General features: G+C 41.8%; 1 protein-coding gene across 1 annotated transcript in view; it reads right to left on the reverse strand.

Moving 5' to 3' along the window:
- Window positions 1–12,185, reverse strand: part of LOC119552323 (protein couch potato) — a gene marked incomplete at its 5' end in the record, with an annotated part of 48,518 nt that extends 36,333 nt beyond the window's left edge. The window contains 1 exon segment of the mRNA XM_037862070.1: window positions 10,845–12,185. Coding sequence (XP_037717998.1) covers window positions 10,845–12,185 — 1,341 coding nt within the window.
- Between the last annotated feature and the right edge of the window lie 377 nt (window positions 12,186–12,562).

Raw genomic sequence — 12,562 nt, forward strand, 5'->3', positions numbered from 1 at the left:
AGGTTGAATGATGGAGCACATACTATATAAACGCAATCTATTTGGAACTGGGAGTATTTATCCATGGGAAATTTTTGTGGGGCTCAGAACGCAATAAAAGGTTTTCGTAATCCCTCTTTTTTTATCAGTTTCTTTTAGAACAAATATTTATTTGTATTTTATTATTACTTCATTGTTCAGAAACCCTTGGTAAACGTATGTTAGGATTAAGTAAAAAGACTTTTATTGGAATTTTTTGAGTTACTTAAGGTTGGGACCTCTTCATCAGCAATAACAAGGGAGGCAATCTGTATATCTATTGTTGCTATCCCGCACTCACGACAATTGTCGACTCGTACGAGACACAAATTAGCATTAGTATGAGTAATTAACTTAAATACAATAGAACAATTTAGTTTTCGCCAAATTGCACACTGCGACAACAACAAGGCATCATTAGAGGGGGCGACATTGTGCGACCTTAGCTACCGCACACAATTGAAAATTTTGCAAGCTAAATAAGGCTTTGGTGGAGGGTTGGATGGAAAATCGGGGGGCTTTTGGGAAGGGGTACGTCGACATTTCGGACTGTAATTACGCGAGAGCACGTCAACTGACCGCTCCAACGGCTATCGGAGCCATCGTCCTCCGATCCACCGGGTTTTCAACAACCCCTCATATAAAGTCGGCATTATGTTCCATGCATATTTGATTTTCAGCTGGGATTATATGTGTTTCGCTTGATATCGTGCACTTAAAGAGGACGTTTAGGTGGGGGGCAGGGGATCTGTATAATTTGTGTGCGATTTTTACCATAGCTAAATGGACATTTCATGACCCAAATTTCTGTGCCGGCTAATGAGCATTTGATTGAGTCTGTTTTTCCATTGATATTCCTGTCAGCCAAGCGTAACCAATGCTATTTTTGTATACTTGCGTGTGTTATGAGATAAATTTCAATAGATACACGAAAGTTGAGAGTCCATATAACGGGTACATACCTGCAATGATAAAAAATAAAACAGAAAATTAGTTATATTACATTAAAGCTTAATTTAATTTTGGTTGAACCAGAGAAAATCCATAAATTATAGAAAGTTTCCCCACAAATGCTGAATCAACAGTTATGCCGCACCCAGCACACTTAACCCATGTTGACCGGCGACAATTTTTCCTTACAGATTGCCAATGGCCCTCTAAATGGGTTTTTTGCCATTCATTGACAACAATGCCCATTCAAGAAAAAACTCGATGATGTTTTATATGCCCAAGTATTTCTGCTGCCTTTCTACTCCTTTTTTTCGCTTTGCCACACCGACATTTTGGAATTAAGCGGCGATTCCTTTCTTATTTGCCGCCTTTCTGGAAACTCCCGGTTTGCCTTTTGTGACGTAAATAGGCGGAAAAGAAAATTATGTTTACGCAAAGGGAGCGGGGCTGTGTGGCATGGGAGTTTCCGCCGGTTTCAGGTTTCAAACGGGTATCCTTTTGGGATGGTAAGTGTACAGTGGGTTCAACAGCGAAGAGAAATAATTAAATTTTGGCTTATAAAATAATAGTTCTTGGTTGAAATTTAACAAATTTTTCTAGAACTATTTAAGAAACCAAAGTTATTTTTAAGTCAGATATTAATATATTAAAGAATTAGTTTTAACTCAAATCAATTTTTTTTAGCTCGCCACAACTTACAATTTTATTATTTTATTTTGGGAATATTATATTAGATCCCTTCGATTTCTTGGAACTTGGATTTTCGAAAGACGACCACAGTGCATCCTGGCCGAACTGAAACTCGCACCCTTACGGGGCACGCAAATTAAATGAATTGCTTACCCAGCTACATGGATACCCCCTGCCTCCACCAACCCGCCACTACCCCCTGGGTAGCCCCCTTTTACCACTCCTTTACTGCCATTAAAATCATGCTTGAATGGTTTTTGACCATTTTTACCCGCTCTTTTTGTTGTTGTTGGCCCCGGCTTGAATGAAGTTTTTTCAGCTTTGTTGCATCGCCAGTTGAAGGCAACGTACAAAAGTTCCAAGCCAAGTGGCAAAGTGGAACGTGGAGCCTGGAGTGAGTCCCTTGCCACGCCCACCGTTTCTGTTCTAGGTAAATGAACCTACGGAACACTTGGCTGCTAAATGATTTACGCACTTTGGGAAATTTAATGGAGCAATTTTCCCAGTCAGTTAGGGGGAAATCTTGAGAAATCACCAGGGGTTGGGAGTACAGCAAGTGGCCAGGGGCTTGCCTTTAATATATTAAATCAGGAAGGCGTGTCCTTAAAATGTTAGGGAAACTTTAATAGAATTGTATTTTTAATAAGAGGGTTAACCTATTTATCCTAACATTTTTTTTTAAATAACTGTTATAGAACATGTATTTAATCAGTTTTTTTTAAATTACACCTTTAAATTTGACTTGTTGCACTTCTTCCTATCCATATCAGTTTCCGTCCAATAACCATTGTGTTCTATTTATCTGTGGGCAACCTCAGTTTAATTTTCAATCTTTGGTGTTATTCTGTGAATTTTTTCTTGGTTATTTACTTGTCCCCTCGTTGGTGAACCCGACAGCCATTCTTTTTCTTCGCTTGCATAAAACATCAAAAGCTGTGTGAAAACAGAATCCTGCTGCCAAGGCTTTAACGCAACTCTCCCCCCCCCTCATACATTGCACATGCTAAGCAAATAAGGACCATGAAGCTGGGAAATATGAACAAAAAAATGAAAAGTGGGATGAAAAACCGAATGATGGCGGCCCCTAAAGCTGTGCTATGATTTTTTCCGAATGCTGTTGGCCGCTTTTTTTGTTTTCACTGGGGCGCAGTTCAGTGTTGTTGTTGTTTTGTTATGTTTTTGCGTTGTAGTGCAGAGAAAAATAAAATCGCATAAACAAAAGGCGCCCTAAAGTTGATTTCCGGTTTCCGCTCAAATGGCTGCCTCTGCCACGAAACCATCCGCCCAACCCCTCAATTTTTGTGTGAGAATTCCGTGCGAGATTGAGTGCAGCTGCAGGGTAATTGTTGGTATGTGTGCGGGGGGGCGTGTGGGCGTGTCTATTGGGGTGTGTAAATTTCATATTTCATGATTGACCCCACCACGCAGTTTGGCAAACTGAAAAAGCACACAAGAACAGCACTTCCATCAAAAATCATGGAATAAAACTTAAAGTTGAGCCAGGGAAGCCATTACACATTTATTCCGATTTTATTATCCAAGTTTATTATTATTTTTGACAAAAAAAATACCACAATCCTTAAAAATAGTATTGATTAGTTAAAAAGAAATATATGATATGTATGATTTATGATTTATGTTGATAAAATAAATAGAAACAGAGAGCACTCGTTGCTAATGGTATCGCACAACCTTCAGTTTTTCTTTAGAATTCTCCACTCACAGTTGAAATTCAACTACTGCTATTGACTAAGCTCTGTATTTTTTGAGCTTGATTGGATGAATTGGCCTTTGGCATGGCCAATGAATTGATAGAGAAGCCTGAAAATAAAATAGCGAAAAAAGCAGAATGTTTGCATGACTGCAGATGGTTGATGGTTGGCAGGGGCGGCGATGCGGTTGTTGCTGTTGAGGGGGGAGGGCCCCAAAACACATGTTCCGGTCTACGGCCTAATTATGATGGACGGCAAACACTTTTGGTGTTCTGTGCCCACTAATGAAGCCCTCCCAAGTGCGACAGATCAAACACACAGCACGCGCCGTCCAAGAATTATTTCGACTCTCCAAGGAACTCAAGCGGAAACCAAGGAAATAGTCAAAGGAGCGAGGAAAGGGGGATTGAGGGACTGACTAGGACTTACAAGAAATCGTGTGGCATGTGGCATTGTCATTTGTCTTTGGCCTGTAGAGGATGTTGATCCCCCTTCCCCGCCCCCAAAGAAGCTTCCTGATTGCGTGTTGTCAGCACATTACCGCCAACATGTTCAACACATTAACGTTTTGCCGAGGGGGGGGGATGGGGGGTTTTTGGCTGAAGAATCTGGTGTATATAGGGTTCGGGTCCTCTATTTATTTAGTGCCACATCACTTACTTTACACTTCTTGGCCACTCTTGTAGGGACATTTACAATTTGAGTGAAAACAAATAAGGGTCGATAATAAATTCACCAATTTATAAAAGACTTCTTAAGATCCCACAACTTGTGTGAAATATAAACAAAATAATCTGCTTAATTGTTGATGATGTTACATATTTTTGATGTTACAAATAAATTTCAAATAAATTTAACCAAAGGCATTTCACCTTTTACTTCCCTTTAGGTTACTAAAACCTCTTCTCTTCCTCACACAAAATCCTTTTTTACAAGGGCAACCGAAATTCAACCGCAGCGTGTAAATTACATTTTCCGCAAGGCAGAATGGTCAGCTTGCTTATAAATTTTCAATTGATGGGAATTCACTTGTCCCCTCCCCTCCTCCTCATAAACCCACCAAGTTCTACCCAACTCCATCAATATTTAATTGAGCTTAACCTTTTTTCACTCACTCGGCGTTGACCGCAGGAGTTTCAACTTCAACTTGCCAACAATTTGTCCGCCCCTCGGTAAAGAACAACAAGAAGGGACAACTCAAATGAAACTTCAATTATTCCACGTAAAAAATAAGCAGCTGAAGGTGAGGAGCTTACTTTCTTTTCTTTTTAGGTGAAAATGGTAGAGTTTTTCCCTGACCATAAACTGTAACTAAAACAAGAAAAAAAGAAAGGAGCCGTATTTTTATTCACTTTGTTGTTTTGGCCTTGTCACGATTTTGTGTTTACAAAGAGCAGAAGGTATATGGTATATGCCCACCCGATTTTGTGGGTTGAATCTTTTCATTTACCATGGCCGCTACCTTTGTGTCGGCCATCCCCAAAATGCCCGTTTGCACTTATTTGTTTGGTGATTTGTTTGACTTGCGTGTCGATGATGACACAACACAAAACATCAGGAGCAGCAGCAGCAATAAACAACAAAGGGAGCAACAAAAACGCTAAGTGAAATTTTTGCCATCAACAAAAAAAAGGGGAAACCCACCATCATCACTCCCACACCTACAAACACAGAAGGAAACTTATAATAATCATAAAAAAGGCAGCAGACGGCAGATGTCGCATTGCATACAAAAAGGCGCTGGGACGAGGAAAATGAGTGGGAAAACGAGCGAAGAGAGGAAACAGCCACAGTCAACTGACCGTAAGCGGAAATGGTTGCAAGTGTCAGCAACATTTTTTGTATATGCGTGTTTACAGACAGCCTTATTTATTGATGGTCAAAAGGAGGGGAGGAAAAATGGAAAACAGGAAAAAATATTTTAAAAGAATTTTCACACAAAAACGAGATGGAGGCGGATGGAAAATTTGCAAGATATAGTAAAATTGCAAATGTCAAAGGAAAAGAAAAAATTGAACTAATTCACTTCACTCTTATATTTTTGAAGACCGTGAATTCTTCCAAATAACGTTGAATAGATATTAATCTTTTGACAAAATATAAATACTTTCTAAAAATATTCTGAGTAAAGGAAACACTTGTATTTTCTTAAAAAATTAATCCTAATGTGTCAGAATCACCCAGCACAATTAAATCCTTATTCCCAAGAAATAAAACCCACTCTGTGCCAAAATGAAATCCATTTTTATTATGCTTTAATTACTTGTTTTTGCACTCTATCCGCATTTCCTTTTCTTTTTGGGTGGTCTGTTGATGGGGAATTCTCGTTTATGAGGCGTTTGCATGTTGTGTCGATTTGATGGCAACGCATAAACAAGAACACAAGACAGAGACAAAGAACTGTTTTTAGAGAGAAACAAAGCGGCGACTAATGAGTTTTAAGGGGCCAAGAAATGTGGCTCCCGGGTGCGATATTCCGAACGTAATGAGCAGGGAAAACAAAAGGCGAACAAGCTAGCACAAAATGGTCAAATCGGAAAAGCGGCCTTGGCTCAGCTAAGGGAAAATGCGATTCCAGGAACATTTAAAGGGAATATTGATGATGAGGCTGGGAGATTTGAAAGCATACCCAGCGGGGCCAAGAAAACTCTGCCGACCTGCAATGTTTGCCAGGGTTTATGACTGCACTTTCTTTTCCCATTTTTTCCCATCAACTGTATTCTTTCTTTCTTTTCTTCTCGACCTGTCCCTTTCACCCACACGCATATACAGGTAATTAAGAATTATGGTCGTGGGCGTCGAGGCCGAACAGAACTTATTAATTTCTGCATTATTTAAGCGTGTAATTTATGTGTTCAGCTGGCATTTTTAATTGCATTACACGGCGGTAGGTTAATGCATGTTAAATGCATAATGAGCACCGCAAGCCGATAGGAAGAGCACAAGTGTCACACGAGGTGACGTTGCATGGCGTTTGTTTTATTAATTGAAGTTTAATCAGCGACAGCTGCCACAAGTCACGTTCCATATTCCCATTTCCCAACTCCCTCGAAAAGGTCAAATCCACTCCCGGGAGTTTTAAAGTCACTTTAACTGTTGCTCATAACCCTTACAAACTAACTTGAACTATCTCATATCTTGGTTCTTAGATCCAACGACCTTTAGTTGAGTGCACCTTCTCTTCGATTCTTTTTTATGTTGGCACCTCTAGTTTTACACAAATTATTTCCGATAACATCTTGAGAGTCTTGCCGTCCTTTCCTTTCTTTCCCAACCTTTTAATAATTTCATTAAGCGCGAAATTGTCTTTAGCCAAATTGAATTAGCCCACCACCCATTCCTTGGCAGCCAGAAATGCAACTTCATCGTTTTTATATAGTCATTAGCTGCACTGGAAAAAAGATTTGTAAATTTGTGAATTTTTTGTGATATTTAAAAAATATTCTTTTAAAGCCAAGCTTTTTTTAAACCAATTTCTGAAGACATTCTTTTATTGTCTTGTTCTAGTTTTTATCATCACTAGAATATCATCAATATTATTTTAAGTGCAGTTTAGTCAGCTTAACCCAAACTTGAAGGTTGCCACTTGACTTGGCCTAATGGCGCTCAAGATGCTTCGAGGACTTGCCCGCAAAGTGGTCTTTGTTAAGGGGAATGGTACCTGATTGGAATTGGAATTTGAAAGTGGTACAGACGGTTCCCTAAAAACATTTGACCACGTAAACCAATTTGCCAACTGCATCGATGTTAGCTTAAAAGCCTTGTCAAAAACAAAAAAAACGGAGGGAAAAATCAGAAAACCCAACTCTTTGGCATTTCGAGGGTTTGGTGGAGAATGGCAAAGAGCAAGGACAAATAAAATGCAAATGTAAATAAGTAAATAAAATACACACAGTTGACATTTTGTGTGCAGGGGCGGGCTAAAAGTGTGAAGAGACCTTCAAGGGGGGCGTGAATTGTTTGGCCAAATTCATTGGGCCAAATAGTATTGGCTTTCCCATTCGCACTCAGGCATTTTTAGCCTCATTTCTGTTTCAGTTCTCTTTTTATATATTTTTAGCCATAGGTGAGCAACAGTTGCGGCACGGAAACTGCAAACTTTTCCTTCTGTTTCGTTAGCCAACCTGACAGTCTGACGCGCGCCACCTAGTGGCCAAAACTCGCAACTTTGATATTCTTTTGGCCATTATTCTATTTGCAATTTTGCGAACAAACAACGGCAAATAAATAAGCAAATTGAAAAAATGTGAAACGAAATAATGCCAACAAACTGGAAAACTGCAAACTGTCAGGGGAGTGGAAACGGTGGAAATGGAAAGCAGGGGGATATGGAAGCTGAGGCAGCTACCATTTTGGCTCATGGCAATTTCCGTTGAGTGCACATGACAAAAATGTGGAATGTGCATAAAAAGGGGCAGAAGAAAAGGAAGGGTAGGGGGTGGCGGGGTGAACTCCTTCAGCAAACTGGCAAAAAGTTAAAAGTTTAATTGTGCGCAACTTTGGGCAGGATGTGATGTCAGCCCTGGCAACCGGGTCCAAAGGACATCTGTGACAAGTTCTATTAAGTTTATTTTATATATATTCCCACATTTTGCATTTAAACAAAGCAGAAACGTGCTGCCACAAACTTGTTGGTGCAGTTAGAGGAGTCAGGGGGGCAAGTAGGTGGTTTCTGGAAGGGTTCTGGGGACCAGGGGTCACTCGATTGCATCGCACACACTTTTATATGGCAGGTTGCGCACACTTGACTGCTCGATGGCCCCAGAAGTCCGCCACTCTGCATCAGTTTCAGGACTCTTGGGCAGCACTCTTTCCCCATCCTTAAAAATAAATCCGAAATTTGTACTGCTCAGTTAAACACTGAAAAAAGTATACTTTCCGAGTCCTTCAATTTATTACTATTGGTTAATGGTTGCAAGACCTAGCATTAAATTATAACAAGAAAATATTAGTGATCTCAATCGCTTTTAACAGCTCTGAATAGTTTGCGTACAATTTATTTAGGCCTTACAATTATTTAAATATTCTTAAGTTCAACTAATTTTAATTCTGCTCTCATACGACTTCGTCCTGCCAATTTTAAGATGCAACTTCAATCAAAATCCGATTTTTTCCGCAGTGAAGCTGTGGGGAATTGGCTTCCTGGCTCATAAAACGTTTAAATGAAAGAAAAGCAATATGTTGCCGCCTGCAGATGACAAGCAAACATCGTGGCCAGGATGCATCGTTCAGGGATCGGGTTCCCCTAGCTGCCCTGGCTTGAGGTCTCTGTAAAATATTTACCAACCATCAGCCGCTGTCATACTTTTTTAATTGACTTATCAATAATTCATGCAGCTCACACACACAGAGAGACACACGTGAAGGACCAAAAGAAGTGGGAGGACCTGAGCTGAGAATGAATACTCATAAATACAAATGAAGTCAGATTGCAGTGTGAATGAAAAGGACAGAGAGTGAGAGCAAATGGAGATTGAGAGGTAGGGATAGGGGTAGCGCTACGGAAAAGGTGGATTGCATTTACAACTCTTTTTCCAGGTTCAGGTCAACGACACTCAACCCCATGCCATCTTTACTTTTTATCCTTTCGCACTGCAGCAAGATTGCCTTCGTTTACTTTTCGGCCTGATATTTATTTTGATTAATTTAAGTCTCCTAGTCAGTAATATTTTTCATTTCATGTGCAGCTTTATCATCCTTCGTCCTGGATCTTTCTCGCCTTTTTCATTTCAGACAAAAATTACAGGGAAGAGGGGTGAAATGCAAGTGGGGCCAAGTGATTGATGCATTTTTAATGCGAATTTCCGTAGGAGAATTGCAGCAGTAGGGCGGCCAAAACTCTTAAGGCATAAGAGAATATCTGTGAGTTTTCTAAATAAATTCTAGTTTAAATATGGCTTGTTATAAGATTAGGTTAAGCCTAAGGTATTTTGTTTTTCGATATTAAAAGAAGTATTTTTAAACAAAATAAATAAGGATATATAGTCCCTATTGCAAGCTTCTTCTTGATGAAACATTTACTAAACATATCTGGTAGGAACAAGAATTTAGTATAATAAATAAATGAATTTTTCCTACTATCTTGCCACGTTAAGTTAGCGAACTTTTCGTTTTCCATTAACCTTTAGCAAACTATTCACCAACCTGTGCGATAAAAGACTTCAATAAATTTGCCAAAATCACGCGCACATAAAAATCCATAATCGTAGTGAAAATGGGAAAAGTAAGAGCAAAGTAAGAACATTTTTTTGTTTTTATCCAGGATGAAATCAAATTTAACGCATCGCTTGGTAGTAGTGGCAGTAGACCCCCCTATTTCGCAACCCCAACCCCAATCCCCCTCCAACGACGCCCTTTGTATGCGTGTAAGGCCACGTACCCACTTGACATGAAGGCAGTGCAGCGAGGCGAATGAAGGGGGGTGGGGCTGGGTTTTGGGTGGTCGGATGGTTCAGTGGGGGGCTGGTGGGTTTGGTGGGTTGGGTGGTTGGGCACGTGCCGCGCGGATTACGCGTGGCATGCTGCTGCGAAGAAATATGAAAGGAAAGCAGCGTGAAATATGTGTAGCATAAGACAAGGCGCATAATCAAAATGTAAGCAACAACAAAACATAGCAGCAGCAGTTGCAGTAGCACCACCATTGGATGCACATGCCACTTACACAAGTGCAAAGGCGTCGCACCACCCCCTCCCCTTCCCCCCCTTTCCCACTATTATTTGCAGGCTTCATAAAGCAGCAGGCTGTCCCCCCTTTTGGCCAAAAACAGAGGGCTCCGAACAAAAATCTTGCGCCCGAGCTGCCAGTTGATGTAGCGCACCATTATTTCAGGGGATTTTAAAAGGAGGTGGTACTTGTATATTGCACCAGCACTCCACATATCGATCATACTTTCTATTGCAACTCAAAATCAGGCAAAAGTCTTTAAATTAATCAAATGAAAGCGAATGAATGTAAGAGAGTTCTATACAGCACATGTGTAGCAATTTATGAACATTGAAAGGATTTTTAATTTCAGCTCAACCAAACATTCTTATAAATGAAAACCAGTTTGTTTAAAGAATAGGGGTTTTTACTCAGTGCTCTAGGTTTTAAGGAGAGGAAGTCATTTAATTTCTTTGAAATCTTGTACTATAAAGTCCCATATTTGCATTTCTTTAAAACCCAAGCTCCCCCAAGATAATCCCCAGTATAATTTGCATGGACCTTGCCTATGTACATAAATGCAAATTTTAGCCCAAATTCTAGTACTCCACTTAGAGTTTCAGCTGTCCCAAAAAGTTTGAGCGACTTTCCGCCAATTCATGCAATATTTCAGTATGCAGGATTCCGTATTCCCCGAGCTGTCACTTTTGTCGCATTTCGCTGCTTTGGGGCCAACTCTTTTTCGGATTCGTTTTCCAAGTTCTTTTACTTTTATATGGTATACATTTTGTATATACATTTCGGTTAGAGAAATGGAAGCTGTCACTCACCTCTTCCTCGTTGCTGGCCGTGTTCACGGAGTCCATGCTCTGCGAAAGTCCCAGCGGGGTCAAAGTCATCTGATTCTCCATTATGGCGTTGCTGTTGCTGCTGTCCCGGCTGCTGTTGCTGTTGTTCAGGTTGTTGTTGCTGTCGCTAACGGCCGATGTTGCTGGTGTGCCAGTTGCCGATGTGGTTGTTGTTACTGTTGTGGGGGCGGCGCTGGTGACGCTGCCTGCCGGCGAGGGCGTGGTCGGCGCGGAGGCGGTCGCGGAGTTGGACTCGTGCGAATGCGATTCGTGGGCGGGACTGTCCGGCAAGCTGCCGCCGCTGGTCGGGACCGCAGCAACGGATGTTGCTACTGTCGCAGCCGCTGATGTTGCTACCGGACTGCAGTTGGTGTTGCTGTTGCTGCTGTGCTTGCTGCTGCCGCTGTTGCTGGTGGTGCTCAGAAGGATATGTTGCTGTTGCTGCTGCTGAGGAGCGTATCTGTGCAGCTGATAGCCGCCGTAGTGGGCCAGAGATTGCTGCTGGGCCTGCTGCTGCTGCTGCTGGTGTTGCTGTTGCAAGTGTTGGTTCAGCAGAGCTGCTGCTGCCGCCTGGTTGAACTGGGCCAGTCGCTGTTGCTGCTGCTGTTGCTGCAACTGCGGTGAGGCGGCAACGGCGTAGGCAACCTGTTGCTGTTGTACCTGCTGCTGGTGCGCCTGCTGCTGTTGCTGCTGCTGCTGCTGCTGTTGGTGGTGGGCGGCAACGGCGGCCGCGAACTGCGTGGGATGGGCGAAGCTCAGCTGGTGGTGGTGCGGATGCGAATGCGAGATCGGATGCGAATGGGAGATCTGATGGGTGTGAGCGATCTGGTGGGCGTGCGAGATCGGGTGACCTTTGACCGATACGGAGACGGGCACGGGCACGGAGACGGGCAGCGGCACGGAGACCGGAACGGGCACGGGAACGGTCACCGGCAGCACGGAGACGGCGGCGGCACACTGGCGCTTGGGCGACGGCGACAACACCTGTGGGGCACTTGCTGGCGTCTGCGGCAGCGTCGGCCTGCGTTTTATCGCAATCGACGAAATGGTGATGGCTTTTTCAAACACCGCCTGCTGGTTGTTGTTGTTCTGGTTGGCGCTGCTGATCTGATTGATCGGGCTAATCGAATTGATGGGTAGATTGTTATTTTGAATTGGATGGCTCGCTGGTGTCGTCGGCCCCGCGGGCAACAGTTGCAGTTGCTGTTGCAGTTGCAGTTGCACTGGCGGTTCGGCGGTTGTTGCAGCGGCGGCGGCGGTGGCGGCTATGAGCAGTTGATGATGGCTGCCCAACAGGTCCTGGTAGTTGGCTATTTTGACGAATCAGTGTAACTGCAAAGATACAACAACGAGGGGAAATCGATAAGTATGCTTTTAAATACATTCTATGAAATTCCCATTATCCATTTCACATTTTCTTCAGCATTCATATTCATATTTTATTCAGCAATAAATCTATTGATAATGAAAATAATTTACTTAAAATTAAAAATTATATTTGCATTGTCTTTTATTTATTTTGAGTTTATATACATTTTAAAAATCTTTATACCCTAATAACTATTTTCAGCATTTCCAAATGCTATTTGCTTAACAAAAATGTTTTTAAATTATTCATTTGCACACATGATTGTACACTAAATTCAAATGAATTTAAATGAATGTTAGAACAAATTCACAAAAATGTGTAACCTTTCGTG

Source organism: Drosophila subpulchrella, chromosome 3R, assembly GCF_014743375.2.
Source record: "Drosophila subpulchrella strain 33 F10 #4 breed RU33 chromosome 3R, RU_Dsub_v1.1 Primary Assembly, whole genome shotgun sequence".
Taxonomy (NCBI): Eukaryota; Metazoa; Arthropoda; class Insecta; order Diptera; family Drosophilidae; genus Drosophila; species Drosophila subpulchrella.